General features: G+C 37.4%; 1 protein-coding gene, 1 long non-coding RNA gene and 1 other non-coding gene across 12 annotated transcripts in view; 2 read left to right on the top strand and 1 right to left on the bottom strand.

Moving 5' to 3' along the window:
• Window positions 1–22,280, bottom strand: LOC111272292 (uncharacterized). Of its 4 annotated transcripts, XR_015315681.1 has the most exons (5): window positions 21,591–22,280; window positions 17,062–17,678; window positions 1,098–1,186; window positions 759–899; window positions 1–99 (listed from the first exon to the last, which is right to left on the bottom strand). It is a non-coding gene; the product is annotated as an uncharacterized LOC111272292 (long non-coding RNA). The 4 variants fall into 4 exon arrangements; XR_002687440.2 differs by lacking the exon at window positions 21,591–22,280 and having other exon boundaries at window positions 1,098–1,180; window positions 17,510–17,991; XR_015315682.1 differs by lacking the exon at window positions 21,591–22,280 and having other exon boundaries at window positions 17,510–17,991.
• TRNAM-CAU (transfer RNA methionine (anticodon CAU)) lies at window positions 5,925–5,997 on the top strand. The gene has a single exon. It is a non-coding gene; the product is annotated as a tRNA-Met (tRNA).
• LOC111272288 (chitotriosidase-1) overlaps window positions 8,958–23,847 on the top strand; it is a 16,938-nt gene continuing 2,048 nt past the window's right edge. Inside the window, exons 1-9 of one of the 7 annotated variants that reach the window (XM_022853655.2) lie at window positions 8,958–9,133; window positions 9,231–9,320; window positions 14,924–15,004; window positions 20,428–20,564; window positions 21,269–21,345; window positions 22,304–22,528; window positions 22,812–22,949; window positions 23,259–23,418; window positions 23,563–23,719. In XM_022853655.2, the coding sequence (XP_022709390.1) occupies window positions 9,314–9,320; window positions 14,924–15,004; window positions 20,428–20,564; window positions 21,269–21,345; window positions 22,304–22,528; window positions 22,812–22,949; window positions 23,259–23,418; window positions 23,563–23,719 (982 nt within the window). In that variant the 5' untranslated portion in view covers window positions 8,958–9,133; window positions 9,231–9,313. The other 6 variants (XM_022853656.2, XM_022853653.2, XM_022853658.2 and 3 more) reach the window with 6 other exon arrangements.

Below are 23,847 nucleotides of genomic sequence, written 5' to 3' on the forward strand. Positions count from 1 at the left end.
TATGGCTGGTACATTTTATTTCGGTAATACAATGATGCGTTTGATGTAATAAATCCGTGCTCTGCTCACAGTATCAGGTGCATAACGAAAACATGTCCCCTGAAACAATACCAATACCATAAGTTAAAAAAAATAAAAATTGGCATGTCTGGCTAAACTTAAAGGGCCGTACTTTAATTTGATGAGAGACATAATCAGATAACTTCCTCAGTCTGAGGTTAAGGAAATTTTAATGGGCACGAATAATATTATTGCAGGGATCAATCGGCTTCTTCAGAACTGCAGTACTTCACTCTGAAAAGTTCATCTCATATATATATATATATGTATATATGAACTGGTAAATTTGGAAATAATAGCCCTAACATAAGATTTGAAAAGAGTCTCTTTATGTTTCCCTGGTTAACATATACATAATAATAGCAATAATGCACAAAAAGCAAATCTCAAGATTTGTCAATTTGTATAGCCATTTTTCCTATCACTTTTTGCGTACTGAAATAACGGTTGTCTCGTTTTTTCCTCAAAAACTTCCTTTAACTGTGAGTTGGAAAAAATGCAAAAGGCCAATATAGCAGGTATTTATAAAAATGCAATTTATATCTACTGATACTTAGTAAAGTGATATCTACAGACATATACAAACACTGTTCACAATGCACTTTATTCGTCAGCCAGAAAACAAGTTCAATCGTATCGTTATCAAATCGCCTCTGTCTCTAATAGAGATATGAAAATACCATTTAGAAATCTCATACCTTAAGATAACCAGCATCGGTTGGCAAGTTCGTTGTCACGTACATCGGAAATTGATTAAAAAAATATGCCTCTGATGAACGACTAGTAGCTCTTAAGCTGCTCTATACTCGCGCTGTAGAACATGTGATCAAAAGCTGCTCCTAACAAACAGAAAACAAATCAAAATTAGGCTTTTGTTAAGAAGGAGCTAAGGTCTTTTTGTGTGTGTCATCGAACATATTAATGAGTTAGGCGGAGGTGCACCGTAGGTATACCACGTAATGATGAAAACTCCCACATAATACCAAAATATGCCATTTAGATTTGCAAGATAATTTATACTGAAACTATTTACTCACCAAAAGTAACTTTCTTCAATTTAAAGACCGATCTATATCAGGCACTTGGCAAGGCGGCACCTAAATATTTATCCCTGTCAATCCTGTATCTTAAAGATCATTAGGCACGTTAGGTTAGGTTTATGTCACCGTAGCTATACAAAGTAACGATTAAGGTAATGAGAATAAGTTATATCTGAGGCCACCAATTACAATCGAATGGGTTAAGTAAGGTTACTGGCCACCACATATTTTAAATCTAGCCAAATCAAATTGTGTCCAGCAAAGAACGGCATAATTTCGAAGGACGATGCGCAGCACTAAGAGACATGATTTTACCAGTCAATGGAAATTCCCCGACTAGACAAGATCCATTCCCATCGTGCTACAAATTTACGTTTAACGTCTGATTCAGTGCTGCTCGAAGGTTTAGGTTTGGTCCTAATAGGGTATTGGCAAATAAGCTACATTTACGTACTGTTCAATTGCGGTATCTACATATACCGGATACGAATCAGCTTTGCTGTTGCACGTACCTTTACCAGATTCACTTGGACAACTATATTGGATAGTACGCTTGTGTCGGACAACGGAATAAAAAAATGTTTCAACTAAACCCAAGGTCGTAATGGCGCTAGTGACGAATTTCAGGCCACTGCAGTAGATCGAGGTGTAATAAATTACGATGCTATTTTTTCTTATATGAAAGTTATATCATCTTTTAGGATCGAGGACGTTTACGAAGAAGAGCTTCCTTGTGCTCTGGCTACCTTCACAGACCTGTTATATCTGATAGTAAAGGATGCCTCATCGATAAGCTGTTTAACCTTCATTCAACATAAAACCTTAGAAACTTGACATTAGTAGTATCCGCGAAACATAAAGTAAATGTGAAATCACGAAGCATCCAAATCCCAATGTAACGATGATGCCGTATATTTGACATATATACAGACGACTTTGATGGCCACCTGAGTCAGTGGGCAATACCCATTGAAACATACAAATTCAAGCATGTCTTCTAATAAATAATACCGAGTACGCCTACACAGATACCGTTCACAGATATCATTGAATACTTCGTGTTGAGCTTCCGTATTGACAGATGGCGCTAGCCGTTAAAACTGTTTACTTCCATTGAGTCGGTTGTCGATAATAAACAAAGCTGCGCGTCTGTCCTGTATATGGCGCTAAAAATTCGCAGATAAACGCTTAATGTTGTCTTATGGCGCTTGACGACATATTTGAAAATATATATATATATATAAGATATGTAAAACGAGCGCTGATGTACGATCAAATATTTAGAGCTTTACTTCAGATTCTGTATTGTATCAGACGACGAAACGAAATGTGTGTACGCAATATTTCAAATCTAAATCACCTCACAAGCAGATACTATATGTCATTAGGCTTAGGATATAAACATGTTGCTACTACATTGCTGGACTATCCTCGCGATGTGAAGTGCTTACCTATGGGCACTCTATTGAGTTCGTCCGTGAATTTAATGTCTCACTTTCTTTGTTCTGGAGTCACAACAACTTTATTATTGATCAGTTTGTATTTGCTGACAGAATATCCAGTTCTCATAACTGTCGTTATAATTAGTTACTTTAGGTTAGTTACTATGAGCAGCTGGCTCGTCGCATTCACTTCAAGCAAGTGTATATCGTTTGATAAAGTTAATGAATACCTGTGATTTTCCTCAGCGTTGTTTTTTAGTAATATTCTATGTTATATATATGTATATATATTCCTTAGTAAAGGCAAGCGAGTTCTTTAGCTTTCGTAAGGTCATAAATGAGGTTGATTTTACGTAGCAAAAAAATGCAGTCTTGTCGTTTTTTGCTTGAAACACGATGTTGGATTTTCAACAATACAGCATTAAATGTCACTGAAATTGTTTAGGTCACAAAAAGCTGTTTTAGGTTGTACAGCTAAGGTGAGGGTCATTTTTATGGTTGAGAAAGTATTTACAACAATTTAGAAAATGCACGTGGCACTAAAAACATCTGTCCATAGTCGTCGCATAGCTGGCCACACCTGTCTACAATACCCGCTACTATACCGTAGAGTATCATTTGTTCATGGACTTCACAATATGAGGTTCTAAAAATAAAGGTGGGTAAGTCACATTTAGTGGACCAGTTTACAATATGATGATTTATAATACACCTTTTATATTATCATTCTTCATCAAGTTAATTGGGCATCGAATTAATCTTACGACGCTCGCCATATTTGTCTTTGATCCTGTTTTACCTTTATTAGGTGCCGAAAATGTGCACATTGACAACGTAGCCGTAATGACATCGAGTAATTATACCCCTGTTTCGCACGCTGATTGTTAATCGATAAGCAAAAGCACAGTATTGTAACCGAGACCTCATGTGTATTTATCAAGTGTTTATAATAGGGAGCCATTTGATTCGTCGTCTTACTTGTATCGTCTGCTCTCTCTTTGTCTTATATATATATATATATATATATATATATATATATATAGAGAGAGAGAGAGAGAGAGAGAGAGAGGGGGAGGGAGGGAGGGAGGGAGAGAGAGAGAGAGAGAATTTTGTTTTGGTGACGGTAATGTCATCGCGTACCTGGTATGGATATACCAATATTTTAAGTTGAATATGTTTAACCAACTGTCTAAGCCGTAGCATCGACTTTGCCTTTGAAGAGTCGACAACAACGTTGTATTATGAACGGTTTATTAACGAGTGATGCGCCACATAAACGAAAAAATAAGTTGACCTTATCTTTGTTGCGGTGCTGCTACAAAAGAGCTAAGTTTGCCTGTTAAGCTGTCCAAGCGTCATTGGAGATAAATATCTGCATTACACTAACGTCAATTAAGCGTATGCAGTATGGGACGTTTTTTTATGGCATATCGGGACATACATGCTGCACAGTTTGTTCTCAAGTTATCTAACAGTATTCATGTCTTCATGTTCACATTTAAGATAGCAAGAACATTCTTCCCAATATAGTTAGTCCTCCCATCCCCCTGAATCAGCAAATCTTCATCCAGCGTTTATCCATGAAACCATTAGAAGCCATTTCCACCGCAATCGGCTCGCGTGGGAAGTAAGAAGCGGAGGCCAGACCTTATAACTTACCCGATTCGTCCCGAACCGCCTCTTTGTAATGATAATTGTTTCTGTCTTAGTTTCACTTAGTTCGTGGCACACAAAGCTGAAGTGCTGAGATCCTAGAGAAACAATGTTCTCTAAAAGTATGAGTAGTTTTAGAACTGGATATTATAAAGGCTTTAAATCATGCAGTAATTGAAAAGCTTGAGACGTCGAGGAGCTGTTCGTAACTTTCCAACAAAAAATACGAAATTTTAAGAATGATTTACGCTATCTGTCAGTAATAGGATGCCTGGCTTGATGAAATGCCGCAAGTTTGTGTAATTTATCAACTTCGCCATATATAGTAATGTTTTCATTAAAAACCATGACTTTTCTTTTAACTTATTACAGATGTGCTTTAATTAGTCGATATCGTATTGAAGCAAAATTTCGATTGCAGCATAGAGAAAAAAAGAAATTTCCGTCAATGTTGAATGTCGAACAGCCACCTTAACTGCTGTTAGTGTAGACATAATCGACGTTCCACAACATTACTTGTAACGTTTTATGACGTGAATTTTCGTGATTCATTATAGATATTTACAAAAAAAAAGATAGACTTTAATTGCTTTACATCAATAATAAAGCTATCACTAATTATAATCAAATCATCGTTACTTAGAGTTATAACCGAGCATTTTATCAAACCTTTCAAAAGCAAATTGATTCCCGCGGCATATAGCATAACTAAAACTTCCAAATTAAACTTCTTAAAACAATAGGTAAGCGAAGTGTCCTACGTGTATAGTAAGGGTATAACATTAGGGTATAAAAAAAGCGGCAGGCTATATTTCATTTTTTCTATATAACTAATGGTGTATTCCGGTTAGTTACGATAACGCTAGTCCTGGTTTCAACCAGTACCAGAACCAATTTGATCGAAAAAAGTATTGATATTATCGAAATGCCAGATGGTCCGACATTTGGTAAAATATCGTTCATTAATTGTATACCTTTACTGTTGGGTTGTCTCTATTTTAGACTAAAGGAAAGATATTCACATGCTTTGAGTGATAGCCAGACCGATGGCGTTCGATAATTACGCTGATCTGAACAAATCGATACTTTATTTTATGACTTGGTGATAGAACACGAAAAATGATTTACGATAAACTTTAATGTATAAAGCGCAATCGAGATACATCGTTGTGAATAAGTACAATAGTGATACTCCACAATGCGAATAAAGGATCAATATCTCAGACTTTTAGTTTTTTTACTTATGTTATCGTCGAAACATAACAAAAAAAAATATATATATAATCGCCAAAAAATTATTTTTTTTCAATCCTATTCAGAGTTTACAGTGTTATTTCACTTACTCACAATAATCGTCTATAAGATACTCTCAAATACTTGATTCCAACATCTTGCGGATCGAATGAAATCGTTGTATCAGTTATAAGAATGCCTACATTTTATTAACGTGCACCTAAGCTAGATCACTGGTACTTTTAACATTAAATGTAAGTATATTACAGAATTAATATTTTATTCGTATCGATTAAGCTCTACGATAGTTGCAATTAGGAATAGTAAAATTATGTATTTTTGTAGTTATTCAAGCTTTATCAATCCGGTGCTTATTATTATCACCATTTTACCAAACATAGCTCGGTTTAAAGACGACGATGATGGCCGCCCTGAGAGCTGTATAGCTCGCTTATTGAATCAGTTGTTTGGGCAATAATAGAAGCCCCTCACCCAAGCTTCGGTAGCGCAGTAGGCAGCGCGTCAGTCTCATAATCTGAAGGTCGTGAGTTCGATCCTCACCCGAGGCAAAAACTTTTTTCTGACAGATTATTTTAAAATCGTTCTTCATGTTCGAAAGACAGTAAGCACCGAAGGGTGTCAATCGTTTTGACTGTGGATTCCCTACTCCAGGGAATAGGATCTTTAGACTGAGATGTTTCTCACATACGCTCAAGAAGGTAGCTGAGTATTCCTATACTTACAGGTAATATACAATATGGGAAACTCCGTTTTGCCACAGTCAAATTGACACTTGAATTATAGAAATAAATTTTTCAAATAACTCAGTAAATGGTCTGATTATCTGCACGGGTCAGGTCTGTTTTCAGTGCCGCGGATTTCCCTTTCACCATACGTTTCACATATAAACCAACAACATTCAATAGATATGAACTCTGAATGAGAAAGAACATTATTTTCATGCATTTATACAATTTACTGAAACTCAAAAATTTCGTTAATATATTCTGGTTGGGTTCGTACACACCAACAAATGGCAGTAAAGAACATTCAGCGAAGCTGATGTAGGATCAAAGTTCAGCTTCAAATTTTTCCGTACCTATTTTAAATCATCAATAATAAAAGAATCAAGGGTGCGCTGCAGTAGCTATTCACTCGTATGTACGAACTATTTCTAAATTATTCCGTTATTGAATAACTAAGGTTTTTGCCTGAAGTGAATAACGTTTAGATTATGTTTATTGTTATTCATAATGAAACGATGTTAAATGCTCCTTTACAAACACTCTATGATGACTATGGAATACGAGTTTTGTTTCTATCTATATACTCCGTGTATTTACGTACACTCTATTCATTTTGTGGTACCGTATATTAATTACAGTAGCTTATAGCTGTACGGCCGAGAGTATCGTGCGCGCTAGCTGCAACGAATATAATTTTTGGGTCAGGACGTGGTCAGTAAAATGGCGTTGGTCGGATATCGATCGATCTCTGGCCATGGACATGGCAGGCTAGTAGTATCTTTCCACTAAAAGATCGAGGTTCAGGGAAGTTTGAGGCTGGTAATTATAGGCTTACATAGGTTCTTTTATCTAGCAGATTCATATAATAGGTGTAATTTTCTCATTTTATTGTATTATGAGATATTACTGATCAAACCTATTTCAAATAGGCACCTCACTGTGCGCAAAATAACGCGGTGTCATTTAGTCAATTGGAGCAAAGCGCTGTAAGCATAGAGCCCTATGGAGGCTTAACTAGCATCTGACAGATAACTAAAGTGAACACGTATTATATGCTGGTAGCGTGACTTGCGCCTTTTTTTTTCCCACTCCTCGATTGTTTTTTCAGTTGCAATTGTTATTCAGTCATAAAAGATCACTCATGCCTAAAATTGATGCCTGTCTTTGCTGTACATTTGGATCGTTAGTAATTTTAAGTCATTACATTGAAGGTACCAACCATTGAATCAGAAAACTAACTGAAACCGGCGTGTGGACTAATAAGTTCAGTGTGATATTTTCATATTAATACAACTGTGGATTTAGTTGGCTCCATTTAAAAAACCTCTATCAACCACCCTACCTTTCAGGTTTTCGCTAAGTATTAGTACACGATCACAGGCTTTCATAGCACACACACCATCGTAGAGCAAAGATCTGTTGGTCACTGGGTGTGATAATCCATTATGTACTGTATTTTTTCTTCATACTATTTTAGATGTGTTAATTGTAAAATAAGTCGAGACTAGTTATGCTATTGTTACACGTTTACGCACTTCGTTACCTGCATACATCATACGCGGCACTGAAAACCATCGGTTTACCCAAGCTGCTTTGACAACGGCGTCTAATCCTATTATAATATGGCTTTAGATATTATGAAAATCACCAGACGGCAATAAGCTCGACAGATCATTCCAATGAGCCTGTGAAGCCGTTAGGCAGAAATGTACTATTATTGTATGTAGTATTAGATGTAGAAATGTACAGATAATCACAGCTTACTGTTAGCAAGATAAGACCACTGTAACGCTGTCGTGGGCCTCGTCGTCTCCATGGGGAGAATTGGCGCGTTTGTCGTTTGGACTGAAATTGGTTGATGACCAACAAATGACCAGCAACAGACAATGTTCTGTACATGTTTTTTTTTTTCGAGCTGATGGCCGGTGCCTGATGCTTGCGCTATGTGAAGTGCTGAGCCGTGTTTGTGACGCTATAAAAACCCATTAGAAAGGGTCGTTGTCTTCGTACATTTATTATCATCAAATCTATTCAAGCCTATTTCGACAAGTTCTCTTGGAGAGGCTACTCAGGTGGAAGATTAACATAAACAGTTCGCAGCAACGATATATGAAGCCATAAAGTAATTGCTAGTACCCTATGTTAGTTATTTAAGGAATTTATTTATACATTTAATTTACCCGAATGCTGTTCTGTTTAAGGAATCATTCCGTACAAAGAGGACATATTTTAATCGCATGATCTGCCTATATTTGATCAACCAGCAACTACTGGGTCGCGGCACGTTATAACAATAGTTTCTGTAGCATACAGAAACGTTTCTATTTTACTCCTATAGGGAATATCAATGTTTTTCATGCACTTCGACTGTTTTCTCACTCTAATCGATATTATGTAATCCATCGATGTTCAACAATTGCCACCAAAATTATCTTGTTATCTAATAAATAAAAGTAATTCGTTTCTAAAGTTTTTTTCTAGTAGTCTTCATTGCATCAAACAGTTGCGGACCTTCGTTGGCTAACCCGAGAGAACGATAATTGCATAACCAAGTTAAAGCAGAAAAATTTAAATCTAAGAACCTCTATGATCTCACCAAATGTTTGCCATTATCAACACTGAAGACACATTTGATCGTTACATACATTTAAATCCCACGGAAAGTTAAGGGTAAGTTTCATTAACAAACTGAGACACGCTTTCCCTCAGCTTTCAGATATAACCCAACTCGCGCACTCTTCGCGCACCCAGCCGCATTAGCCAACATCCTACTGTCTTCTGCTAACGTCTATATGCACTTGTGTTCTGCGGTTGTGGTAAAGACGGGTGGGAAAGATAGTCGTGAAGCTGAACCGGACTGTGAGCGAATATCCAACGTTTTCATGTCGACGGACTTGTCCTGATAAATGTCACCAATTAGGAAGTGGCTCTAGTGACTGATCTGGTAATTGTTTTCGATGTAAGGAGGTTTCATTTACACTTGCTTAGATGGCATGCTATCAGAAACGCTTATCGTTGCATAAGAAGACAGTGACTTCGAAAGAATCCGATTCCAGGTGACAGTGATCAGTGGCGCTCATTCAACTATGGAACGTTTTATCTTCAAGTTCTGCCTTGAGCTATTTGCTCACTAGGTGTTATGTTAGGTAAGACGCTCGACAGGCGCAAATAACGATCGGACTTCATTAAGACAGTTGTTAAAAGATAAACGTACATCGATTCTATATTCGGTCAACAAAAAGATATCACTGGGACACTCAACTGTTACAACTGTCCGTTACACGGGTAACCTTGCCTCAATGTTGACATGTAATCTTAATGCTTTAATGTTAGTTGTTGTACTAAATATTCAGGTGCGTCTCTCTCTCTCTCTCTCTCTCTAAATTAAATCCGTTTGCCCCAAAGAAGTTTAATTTAGTCACTTACTTATTTTGTTATTGTTTATAATCCACGCTGAGATCAGGTATCTTGAATTCATGTAATGTTGTTTGAGACTTTTGCTTATAATATTAAATATACCTACCGTCCGCATAGGTTCGAGTCTAAATGCGGGACGTATATCCCGCCAGATGCTCTCGTTTCAAACTCGTATACTCGGTGCTAATAAATAAAGCACATGCTATCATGCCAGTGCTTATTGAAAAAACTACGCGCTCTATCCGCTATACTAATGAGGGATTCGCTAGTTTATATAAGCGATAGATTGAAACAAACATGTTCTTTCAAGTACATGTAGGAGTGCCATTTGTCATTAGACTTCTATAAGGCCCGAACAATTAGTGGATAAAAAAAATCAAATCATCCAAAAGATTGATGGATGTGAGCTCTAGTATGCAATTGCCCTTTATGGATCTAGATTTGATAAAAGTGTTGGTTTTCGTAGAAATAACGAACGTTTCACATTTTCATAAATTTATCTTGTGTTTTTGTGTATTTACATGGACCGTGAAAAATAAACGCGACTGAACATGTTTTGTATCATTGCATTTCACGGATAGCCGTGTTTTAATTATAGTATTATTAATTATTATTATATCAGTATTATTAATAATTATAGTATTATTAATTTTAAAAAAATTTCAAAAATATGTATGTAGATATATATATATATATATACATACATATATATATATAGTTACAGTGACACATAAAAAATGTAAGGCACATTTCTCGTTTTGCGCAATTCTCTCATATATGCACTTACTTGCATAGACCGTACTCATAAGCGGGTTAATCTATATAAGTTGTTTGCAGTAGTTTACCTTCTGTAATATCTTTATTAACAGGGTGATACATTTGCGAAATTAAATAGGTAGAATAATGGATTGCTAGTTTATTTGACTTATGTACAAGCTAATTCAAGTATGAAACAAAAGCACTGGTAACAAAAAAGAAATGGTAGCGAGTGTTTTTTCATTGTTTTGTTATTCCGAAACCTAGCCTATAAAAAAAGTGCTAACTTAGCTATGCGTTGCAAAGATCGTATAAGCAGTAATAATTTTTCTTATTAGTTATTGAGCAGTTGAATATTTTAAACCAAAATCAAACCTGTCACTGAGTGCAGCTTTTTTTTAAATAAATCAGACATCATTTACCTCAACTTGACTAGAAGATTTTTAAATAGAAATCGACTACGTTTATTTTTCGTATTGATTGGAGCAAATGCTTATTGGCTGCCTGTTTTCTATAAACCCAGAACAATAGAGTAGCGAAACTTTCCGCCATCATTACTGCCAATTCTATTTCATACATGTGTGCTTAAACGAATTAAAAAAGCCATCGCACAAATTATTTCGTTTTCGTGAGTTGGCGATTGCATCGATTTTTCATCAAGTTCTACTTTTCACTCTTGCCTTCGCTAATCTCTTACACAGGAGGACTTTACGCTTGTGTAATTTATCATTGGTTTCCTTATAGTAATCAACATTAGCTGGTTGATCTTTACATAACTTCTGGGTTAGTGCAATACCAAGCGAATGGAGTGCTTGTCCTCAAACGATTAATCCGTTCTGAGCTGCGTTTCCGCTACAAGTAAAATTATGAACGGCACAGGTCGGTTCCTTTTGGGTGTTCACGCCTCCAAAAAAAATAAAAACAGTTTCCATTGTTGACTTAGTAATTATCATTGTTTCAAGGACCTATTGAATTAGAAAGTTCAATACGAGCAATATCTGGAGGGACCGAGTAGATGAAAAGATAATGACTATATAGATGTTACTAATCGGATTTTTATTAGAGAGTAACATTATGTGCTTACGCACTTGTCTGAACCTGGGTCACTCCTGGGTCTTTGCGATCAGCAGGCAAACACTTCATCGCGATACCACGATTTCAGTTGCTTAAAAGTGAACTTAGAATGTGTCTAATAAGTTGTAGATTACTTTAGTTCTATTAATTACGAGGCAGTTTCCGTTCTAGTTACAGAGTATTATGGCGAAATAAATCTATTATCACACAAAAAGCTGACCCTGTCTATGATCTGGTATGGATTAACCAGCAATTGAATATATGCGTGAAATGGCTACCAGGGAATAACATGCTGGCCTAATTATGGCATCGGATTCAGGTACCTTAAATTGTTTTATAGCAGGAAAATGCTCTATTACAGTTACTATTGATAACTAAGATCGGGCAAAACTATCGCGGTAATCATGAACATGTCAGATGATTTTTGCTTGCAAGCCTAAATCGCAGCTGGTGTTTTACAGTATGGATAAGGCTTGTCTATGCTTTTAAGGCTCTACAACGTTTCACTAACGGTGTCCAAGAGTTCCACAGTCGAAAGCCATGAGGCAATCTAGGTACTTAAGAATAGAGGAGGTTAAAACCTTTCAAAACTTACACAGGTGTAAAACCTCACGTTATGGTACTTCGTGCCGACAGGCTTGCATACACAGGTGCTATGCGCCTGTCTGAACAATGCATTTGGCACCCACTTTAAAACGGTTTCCGAAGCTTTTCTATTGAGGACATGCAGACTCTGGTATTAAATATCAGGAATATGGTGTGCTTGAAGAATTTGATCTAACGTAAGCGGGTGTTTGTTGATAAAACACATGATAGGAGCGCAAATCGGTTTTATATCTGGAGTGAATTTTTGATCTGTACGATCATTCGTAAAATGTTCTTGATGACGACAATGAAGCGTATTCTTATGTAAACATAGAGAATAAGCCTAAATAAATCAGTGTGCTGGCTATTATCAAAGCTGTGGCACAAAATCGGTCAGCTAGTTATTAGTTTCAATTTCTAACTGATTAATCTATAATATGTTTCAATGTTCCTCTACCGGCGCGCATTCCGTCACTAATTTCATCTGTTTAGATAAATCGACCTATTAATTCGCATGAGAAAATGGGCAAGAATCAAATGGTAGCTGATGGGAAAGAGTTCAGAGCGGTTGCGTCTCTTCTCGTTTTGTGGGTCGTTCTGCCATTAATCTAAACCATAATATTACGTCGCAGACATCGTTTCGGCAGTTTTCTCGAGCTGGCCTGCTCAGGGGTCCATTTGCCAGAGCGTCGGTCGCTCTTCGAAGTTGCTCTTACCCAAAACGGTGCCACAGTCGAAATCGGCGTCATGTGGCCAGAAAACTACCTATCATAGGGCTTCTCGATATTCGCTGGTTCTATACGGAAGAGGTGACTGCAGCCGCTGTTGCTTGTAGTCAGCAACATGGCGTTGCTGTGCGAGCCCAAGCGTCCAGTGTGGCGTCCGCGCGTATAAAGCTTCCGATCAGCGAGGGAGAGCGAAAGAACTTAGTAGTAAATGGACGTAATCGTCATTCAGCTGGGGTCCATCAGTCTGCTGTTGGCTGCTAGCGCATTGATTGTCCATCCCTCCGTCTGTTCGTTTTGCAAAGCTACAGATGACAGCAGTTGCAACAGGCTTAACGATATAAAGCATCGAAGTGATCGTAAGCAAGATGGAACTTTCACAGTTAAGTCAGATGAAACTGGACGATAGCTTGTCGACTGATACCGGTGGGGGCAATAGTCATTCGTTATTTTAAGTGATATTAGTGCTGTGTGCGACAGAACACCTGAATACCGTGTACCAATGCTGCTTTTGTATACAGATCGTCGGATCTGGCTCCAAACTTAGATGAGAATGTAATGCCTGTACACAGACGTTTCTGCTGTTAAAGGATAAGGAAGTCGGTTACAGGTGATGGGGCTGAACGAGTAGTTCTTGCGGTCATTCTCCGCTGAACATTAGCGTTCACCTAAAATAATAAGCGTGATATCGTGCACAATCGAATCTGGCAAACTAATACTGCGAATCGCGTTGAAGGTACGGTCATCGTGTGCTTGTCTGTATTCAGAGCCGATAGAAACAGCCAAACCTTGAAGAGACTATTGATTGCGCTGACAAAAGCTTCGTCTGCTTTGTCTTAGGGAAGAGAAACAGCTGAGGCTTAGAAAATCCTATCAAGTGTCAGTCGATCAAAGATATCTATATTTCTATATGAACGAGTGGAAGTACTTGTGTTGTGAGAAATTTGTTCTCATAGTTGTCCGAAGCAAGCGTTTAATTCTACAGTGTTATTCGTGTGTATTAGCGTGCCGAGTGCATGTATGTAGTGGACTTGATGCCCTGTAACAGATTATTTTTAATTCCTAATTTGGATCATATTAATCGGATATTGTGAGCGATACTTAGTGCTCGACGAGGTGTGCCCTGAGTGTGGAACTGAATCCGTTCTTATTATAGAATTATTAAGTAAATTATCTAGCTTTGTTTAGTATAGGAGTTTTATTATTGATTAAGACATTTGTTTTTGGTGTGTTAATGTCGCAATTTTATTTGTGATAAAAAACAAGATGCCCAGTTGTATCTGATGCGGCGTTCGACATAATCCTTTCGACAACGTCGGATGTACCCACCTTAACGTGACACAATGCATAATGACTACAGTAAGTTTAGGCGTGAAGTTTAGTTAATTTTTAAAGTTGATCCCATAACGATTACAATAATAGTGACGTTTCTTAGTTATTTAGATAAGTTTTAAGCAATGATATTGGCAAATTGGCGCTTTATTTACTTGATTAACCGAAAGACCGTAAATTGTTGGTTATTGAAAAATTAGCCGAACTCGCGCTCTTTGATGCGCGATAAAATTCGCAGAAATGAAGAAGTACGATTTACGCGAAATACGCAAGAACGTGAGCTCGTCAAAGAACGACGTTAAGACGTCGTCCCCAGATTTCTTACTTGACAGCTTAATATAAAATCACCATTTAGGAAAGCCGAATGAGAGACTTCGTCTTCTATCATTGTTTTCTTAAAACCTTTTGGTCTACTGACCGTTGATGTAAAATTTCTGTTGAAATCATTTAACGACCAATTAGCCAGGTGACGGAAGTGTAGAGGTACTTGGCCAGAGATAAAAAAAAATCAGCAAAGACGAAATTATATAGTGGTAACTCGTCTTGAGTAAGGCAGAATTTTTGATAATAATTATAAAATTGCAACTGAACTGGGTTTACCGCACTTATTACTTGCACCGAATTACTGTCGGGCCATAGCAAGTCCTGGTCTTGAAATTCTGTTTAATTGACATTTTTTTTAATAGATACGTACTTGAACAGTGTTTCTTTTCCAAATTTGATTTTTGAAAATAAATATGAATAGGATTTTGAACTAAAACATTTCAAAACAATAAAGCCCCTTTGTCTGCTGCTTAATTTCTGTTGGGCAAAATCCTTTATAAATATGACTGCATGAATAACTGCAGCATGATTTTCAGGTAGTGAAATGTGCTGCGACGATCGTATCATTGTAAGCTACTATCGATGGCTTCAGAATGGGCTTAAACCAGAAAAGATCGGTGAGTGGGGTCATTTCGATTCATCAGGCTCGATCGATGATTCATCGATTCAGCTTCAGCAGGTTAAACATCAGATTTCATTGCATTAGTAATGATTGTATTTTGAAGATATGCGCATTGAAAATATTTTAATTGCTAATGCAATGAGGCTAGATATTCTAACGCCGTCCGGGATTTAGAACCATTAAGTAACTATATAATGAATCAATATACGATAAAGCCTATAAACAGTATTGATCATCCATAAGTAGGTGAAAATTTACTCTAAAATAGTGAGTTACTTTAGACACCTCTCACCTGGCGTGTTCAGCTATGCGCCACTGTTAGGTGTAGTGTTTGTTATCTATGATTCTTTAGCACACGTGTAAAGAACAAAGTCTTAAGAAAGATTAATTGATGTGAGGTTTTTATGATTTCTGCGGATGTCACGTGGACTTTTGACAACAGAACTCTACTTTAGTTATAGGAGACTTAACTTTATGACACAATTGGCAATCATACACAACAGAGCACGAAATTAACATACGAACTGTGTGCAGAATAAGTCGTCGGTAGACTTCACAATAATCATTGATCACAGGCCCATGGTTCTTCTAATGTAAATTTGGCCTAGCTTCATGAACGCGCGGTTCAAAAAAAAATATCTCATCTTCTCATGCACAATGACAATCAAGTCGTACATAAATAAAACGTTGCATAGTTAGTAAGGCAATCACCCTCCGTCTCCACGGGTGAGACGAACGCCAAGACTTGTTACACAAATTATATTGAAAAATATGCAACACATCCAAATATCTGTGTTAATAGTTTATCTATTTAAAATACTTAAAAATAGTTTATCTATCTAAAATGATTTATTTATTCATTAATTGCATCCTGGATTAACTGTAATTGTTTTGTTGTATTTTAATATTTTTACTAGCACATTTGTTGTTATTATGTTTACATTCGTTCAAACACGGATCTCCAACGCGAATTACCAGGCAATGTTGGCTATTTCCATGATAAGGATGCGGCTGCTATCAGTTGAAATATTTTCTTGTTTAACATCTAAACGCGTTTTTCTAACTCGTTGATATTCAAGAGGACTATCTCTTTACCACAGAACTACAACTAGGGGTTATCAGCGAGTTACCATTATGATGCTGTTATTTCATAACAAATTTCCTTCAGTGCTCTCAGCCACTGTATCTAGAGCACCCAAACGAATGTATAGCGCCATAATACAGGAAGCGATGTATTAGGCAGTGCCTTCTGTATTAAGTAGTGATGTGAGAAAGACATGGGTAAATATTTTCTCTAAGAAAGAAATCTGTGGTAGGCATGTGTTCTTTGCGTAACCCAGGCGCCCACCAACGTTTAGTCTATAGCAGATTTTGTTAGCGTACAGAGCGCGCTGCAAGTTTGTTAAGTATAGGTAGTAAATTTTTATTGGTATTATAAGATTATCATGAATATGTTAATATCAGTTACTTGGTATGCTGTTAACGACCGGGTGCGTTACAGATCGATACTGGATAGAGATCTGCAGGCCGCTAGAGCTCTATAATCCACCGTTTGTCTTTCGTATTTAGTTGTCAATTGTTCAAAGGTCAAGCGGAAAAAATTGCTTCACGTAAGCATGGTCTAGTAAGACTTCTAAGACTAAAGACTTCTAAGTACAACAAGAAAAACACACAGTAGGTCAGTAAATAAATTTTCTTCAAAAACGGATAATTATAACAGACTTCCTACTTACGATTGGAAACGTCTAACGTACTGATTATATTACAGAATTCTAATCATTTACTTATTATCATCACATCTATTCATCAGCAGAACTTATCCGACCGTTTGTTCTGTGGCGGTTTCCGAAAACTTTTTCAGCTTCCGAAATATCACTAGTTCGCTCGTGTGAAAAAAGTGCTCTTTACTTCGTCTTTATTTTTGCATTTCAGTGAACACACAGTTTCGACAAACGGTCTCATGCACTAATATCTGCTTATCTACTCATTCAAGCAGTCAATTATTTTATGTATAACACTTGCTATACCATCAGTTGTAAATGGGTCACTTACTTGCATTGTTGCTGCGTACTGTAGATATGTAATCAAAAGTCAGAAAGACACCAAACGATCTTTCTTATTTCTCCCCGTTTCTGTGTTGTATTGTATTTTATACGTTATATATGCAGTATTCTAGCTGGAATTCATTTTTGCCTTTTAGCGCAATCAAAAAGATCGTCACCATTCTTTTTGCCGCTTTTTTTCTCCACATTGTTTTTAACCGGAGCTTTCTGCAAGCGGATCGTTTTCAGTTAATCACGGGGCCGTTTTTCGTGCCGGGCCTACATGGCCGAGCCGCTCTGGATTGAGCTCGACAACAGCAGTAATCACAGACACAGTTTGTGCCACCATGCTGTTATACGTCGCCGCCGGCCTACGAAAAAGCTAGCTTGAACAAGATGGCATGTACGAGTAGACGTCCCGTAAATGTTCTGGCCGTCCAACTGTTGTTGTTGTTTACCTGATTATTTTCGGAGCTCCGATGTCGCAGCAAACCATATTCTGCTATTTTGCGCCACTTTCGGATACCTTTCCGTTTTCTTGGTCGCTGAACTACTCCACATGCCTCGGTTTGACCTGGCCAATCCCTGCAGTCCGGCTTTCGGCTTTTCTATCATTTAGACGGCCATCTGCGGTACCATGATCGTTGTGAAGACTCACACATTTAGTGGAATATAATAGGGGGGTCTGTCTCTTTTATATAATGGTAGGAGCTGACAATGCAGCCGTGTAGCCGCATGCCGTATTTTTAGCTCTATAACACAACTATACAATATGAGAGCTACAATCCGGTTTGGTTAGTTCTGTCTCGATTTAGACTGCCGTTTGTCAATGCTATTGCGACCTATCTAGTTGAAGTGATTACGGATTGGCCTCGGACGGTAGCATTACGGCCAGGCTTTTACATAGTATGTGAGGGTACTGACGACAAAAACGTCGTTCTGCAAGTTGTTCTATGCCGATATTACTTTGGAGAGATATTCTAGGATTCTATCTAGTCGAATGTCAAACCCGCAGTGCGAGTGAAACCAGAGCTGAATCATTCTATCAACAATCATTCATTTCGAGTCTCTGTTGAGATAATATTTGAAGCAAACGTTCTGAAGCTACGCAATCTCGAACATTCATATCTCGACTACATTCCGCGGTTTTAAGCTTACCGTGTTATTGATAAATGAAAAATATCCAGGTTTTAGGAGGCAAAATGCATGAAAGTCAGATCATGCGAAAATCGTAACTCGGTCAAATTTTCTCATCTGTATCTATTGTGCACATATTATGAATCGTTCTCGATGTAAACGAAACAGTCGATATGGAAAGATATTAGTTATGAGATGAATGTCTCTTCACGGGATAATGTAGTTCATCGTTAGTCTCGCAGAATAGTGAAGGTCTGTCTTAAATGTAAATAAGCCCCAAAGCAAATCACATTGTATAAGTGCAGTAAACTCGTGGTAAGCTTAATTACTTTGATCATATAAGAAATAGCGATTGTAGGAAATACCTATCGCGGATTACGATGGCCGAATCGGAGGTGGATCTAGCTACTTGCATATGCAGTTATCTGGGTCACTGATTCTGACTAGAATGTTCTGGTATTGTTATAGCGTGCTAAGTATCTTTGTCTACGTTACAAATTTATATTCTGTCATTTCATAGTCGAGCGTCTGAGCACCAGCATAACGCCGTGATGGCAATGATGGTCTTCACGGTACGACGGTTCATGAAGTTACAGCGACATAATATTGATGACTGCACAAGCTTTGATAAAATCGCTTACCTCGTTACCCACTGTTAGCTGTTTAAAACTTCAGTAGTAGATTAGTGCAATATTTGCAATCGCTTAGCGGAATTATTATTGCCCAGATATGAGCTATTCTGTTTCGCCATACTTAGAACTAAAAGATCAAAAGAAAATAACTTGTTAAAGGTTGTTTGTTTCTACGTTCCTGAACAGTTATTTAATTATATATATAAACTGTTTATAAAGACAATGTTTTGAACATTTGCCTCGAGTAAATATGCACCCTTTGTGAATGTAAAACTATCAATGGAAACTTGCATATATCTTTAGTACTCTTTGCATTACAAAAAAAAATGCTGATTATTCCTCCAAATTCAGATTTCCAAATCTCTAGATAGAAGACTGGGACCTGTTAATATCTTATCCTTCGTCGAAAAAGAACTTAAGATCAAGTTGACGCCCAACATTCTTAGTATACTAGCTTGATTAGAAAGCGATTTCTTCTAACACAATTAGAAAAACGTACTTAAGACTTTTTGATTGGACCTTCCATTTATTTGGGATAGTGATACGCTATATTTTGACTGTGACATCTGTTCGCTTACTTCATACTGGACGTAAGTAATTCACTTCAATTGAACGCAAGTGTATTGAAAAACGCAAAAAAAAGCCGATATGTTATGTGTGTGTTGATTAAATAGATGTTATTAAAACAAAAATATATTGCTTTTTCAAATGCAAAACACAACTGCTTTCGAATCGGCAATTCTGTGCCTTTCATCAAATTTCTAAGTCGTTCTTTTCAAAGCAGAAAGCATGCTTTTGATATATCAGGATGAGCTTTTAGCATTTAGGCTTCGAGGAATTTTCAAATTTGTATCACTGATTTTTTGAAAAATCATTAAATTATATCCACTAGCCTATTATTTGGCTATCTTCTAACCCGAATCTAGTTCTTCCGCCGTTTCTGTCTCTGAGTGACAAAACAACAAATGCATTTAATTTAAATATACAAAAGCACAACAACCTGCAGCAATATTAGCACTGTGACACCAAAAAGAAATGGAAAATCTATGTGGAAAAAACGAAGCAACTAAATGAGATTCAACGTTCGCACTAATAATTTCATGGCTTTTTCGAGACGAGCCAATAACTGGTTGGCTACGAATTCGAAGTTATGCCTCCAGGACACCTACGTAAAGCTCTTGATGTCGATATGCCGCTCAATTGTCGCGTCAATAATGTACCTGTAGAAAAGAGTCATATGTATATACAAAACTAACAACACGACTTAAGTTCTCTAAAGTAGACTTTGTAACTAACGGGTCGACTATAGTTTAATCGAATCAAATCGTATAAGTATAATAAGTCTAACGAAAGGTTAGTTAACAATAAAGCAATAGATTGGATTAACGGGATCGATTGGATATATTCAGAACTATCAAAGACTATATAGAGCAAAGATTGTGTTCTACCCGCTGGCTATATAGCCACCTTGAAAAGATCGCAATTTGAATCGAGGCGTTGCATCGTACTTTGATACCGACGTTAAGTTAGACGTCGTGATTTCAATCCTATAATCATCGCAGATATTTCACTTATCTTTGATTTTATTCTCATTCTATATTTTTCAGATGTCTCTTTGATCACGCATCTGATTCTAGGTTTCTGCGTCGTGAAAGACGATGGGACTATTGGAGAAGGCGAAACTCACGGGGAGCGCAGCTACAGCGCGGTTGTGGCACTCAAAAAGAAAAATCCCAAACTTAAGGTGTATGCTGGTTGTACATAGATAAGAAAGTATGGTACTTAAAAACTATTGGCTTTCTCATTAATTTTTTTAATCAAAATACAATTCTTACCTTAGTGTTGAATGGTGAATTGCCTGTTTTGTAATTATCTTGTGTGTTTATTCTGGTAGAAACAAACTTAGAAATTGTTAATGCTGAAACCCAGTTATGCAACGCTGCTGTGTGTTTTAATTTTCACTGGTTTCTATTCCAGCAGTGGGTCTTGGTGAAATATACCCCTACTGCAAATAGAAAGTTACCAGCGCAAATAGTAACCAGCGGATAGCATTTTGACATTTTTTAGTATGACACATTTGTTATTGCTTCTCCATTGTGAGACATTGTTACGAAAAGCGGTTTAAGAGTTAATTTAGGCGCTATTTCTGGCATTTTAGGGGCTTGACTCACAAGTTCAAGTACAATTCAGACATTCTTGCAGGTTAATGTACTGCCGTTTAAATGTGTATATGTTTTCTTCAGCTTTTCTCGTAGAACTGCCTCGTAATTTATACCAGCTTCGTCTTTCATTATTAACACAACTCATTACAAAATACACCATTCACCTGCGGCTAAGGCACTGGCTAGCCTAATAAGTTATGCTATCGATTTCTTCAGTTGCTCTATTTTTGTCTTTCTAAAGTTTGCTTTTTCAAGTACTAACATCTCAGACATCAAACAATTTCAGGTCCTCATTTCTGTTGGCGGTGGGGGTAATCATGCAGGTTTCGTTTCGATGGTAAAAAATGATGACCTATTGAACAGGTAAAACACTTCACGTAATTTCTTTTTTATCGTAAAGCATACTTTATGAAATGTTGCACGGGGTGGACAGCAGAGCTTATTGAATAGACAGACAATTTCAAAGACCTATCCTTGTCTCCTATCGAGACCAGAAAGCATTACACCGAGAACACGCTTATCCATTTCGATGGAACTTTACTAAGCCTACATTAATGGATAAACGTTACAAAGCTGTATGCTTGAAAACATATGCGTTATATACTTACCGATGCTACTCAGTAGCAATGCTTAGGTACCTTGGTATCCATGTTCACGCTAGGATAAACGGCCCGGATACAGTTACGTCTACTTTATTTAAATATTCTTGGCAAGTGACGTGACTCATTAGTCGCTCGCAATTTACCTGCGTCAAGGCTGTAAATAATTTATTTACGGTCTATCGCAAAGTCTAAATGGAGAGAGATACAATAACATTTTCTAACGGAAATGTACCAGTCAATTAAAAAATATTCAACATTACACCTACCGACGCTTTTTGTATACGTGCTCCTTCCTGTGCCTGTCGAAATGATCAATCGCTGAAGGAAATAATTGTTTTTAAAATAAGAGATTTTCAGCGGTGTAATGGCCGATGATGATGTGATATCGTTTAAACATTAAAACTTATAAAAAATCTCGCGAACAGTTAAATTTTACAGTAGGGGTAGGTTTTATCTTAATAACATGTAACTTCACTATAAGCTATATTATACATATGTAACTTAAAAATATTTTACTCGTGTTAGTAATAATAAAGATGTACTTGAAAAAAAAAAATTGAAAAACATATGTTTGAATCGATGACAACGTTTTGCTGCCTAGTTACTGTTCGCCGCCGTTCTCATTTTCACGTGGGGTGTTTTTAACGAACCATGAGCACGATTCTTGTTAACTGGCAACAAGTGATTTGAACTGCTGTTTACGTCTGTTCTCTATAAAGATTTGTGAATTCGGCGGTATCGCTGATAGAACAGCATTCATTGGACGGCTTGGACCTTGACTGGGAATTTCCATCAGGGTCACGAGAGAAGACTCGTTTCGTGGTACTTCTCGAACATCTTCGAGATGCGTTTGACAAACATCCAATGAGACCGATTCTCACAGTAGCCGTTCCAGCCCAGTCGCCCCTCGTCAATAGTGGATACGACGTACCGAAAATTGCCAAGTAGGTGAAAAGGAATCACAACACGTTTCTTAGGCAGTTGGACGTGCCAGAAAATGACGGCTACACTAACTCCGTTTTGTAGAAACAACAATGATCCTGCTTTTGTAATCCACCAAAGAATAGTTGATGTGGAACGTATGTAAATTGCATGGTTGCTTCGATTGAAGGAAATGTAAGATGCAATTGATGGTAATTGATTAGGTAACGAAAAATTACTAGGAAATATTAATTTTCGTGCGCATAACGTGCTGCGAATCACAAATTATAAATCTCTTTGTTTCAGAACCGTAGACCTGGTATTAATCATGACGTACGACCTTCACATGTACAAGTGGTATTTGCCTTTTACGGGTCATAACGCTCCTTTAATGCCTGGTAAGAAGGAGTTCTGCTATTTCAAGACGCTAAACATACGGTATAGGTGAGTGTTTGTGGACGACTACGACATACGTCAGTTTGTCATCGTTCTATGTATCTAGCGATAAAGGCAAGACATTTCTAAATCAAATATTTAATAATATCGTCATCACAGCTCCTGCATATATATCGTGCTCAATCAACCGGCTGCTATTTTACCTAAATTACCATACATTTTTTAAAGTTATATATGTAAAGAATGGCATTGAAAAATATAGCACCGTAATGTCAACGAGCTACCTCTGAGATAATATAATGCCTCCTTTAATCAAAAAGTATTTTTTTGTATTATTATTTGCATTTGTTGTTTCAGTGCGAAGATGTGGGCGAAACGAGGTGTACCGAAAAAAAAGCTTGTTGTGGGGGTCCCTACATACGGCCTCACGTGGAAACTTCTATTCAAATGGTGGAGAGGTTCTTGGGCTCCTGCTGTTGGAATCGGCCCCAACGGAGGGTACACATCTTATCCAAAGGTAGGTATCTGAACGTATTTACCTTTGTCCTATTTTACGATCAAGCTTGAGGTCAGCATACTGGAGTACAACAAAGTTCGATCACAGATTATTACGCGTCAGTGTATGTAAAGAGTTAACTAACGGTCCCATCTGCATTAAAAGGTCTTGAACATGCTCTCAACTAATTCGGGTCGCGCAAAGTGGGACAAAATCTCCCACACGCCGTACGTGATCACCTCTGATAAAACGTGGATTTCCTATGACGATCAGGATTCGATACGAGCCAAAGTTAAATTCATCCGTGAAGCTCAGTACGCTGGTAAGCTTTACCCGTAACTCACGTCGCCCATTAATATATGGGAGCGACAATATGCAAGTAGACCTAATGTATATAGCATATCAAGGTATGATATCAGATAAGTTAAGCAAACAACGACCTACGTTCCT

This window comes from Varroa jacobsoni, unplaced genomic scaffold (genome assembly GCF_002532875.2).
Source record: "Varroa jacobsoni isolate VJ856 unplaced genomic scaffold, vjacob_1.0 contig01943, whole genome shotgun sequence".
Classification (NCBI taxonomy): domain Eukaryota; kingdom Metazoa; phylum Arthropoda; class Arachnida; order Mesostigmata; family Varroidae; genus Varroa; species Varroa jacobsoni.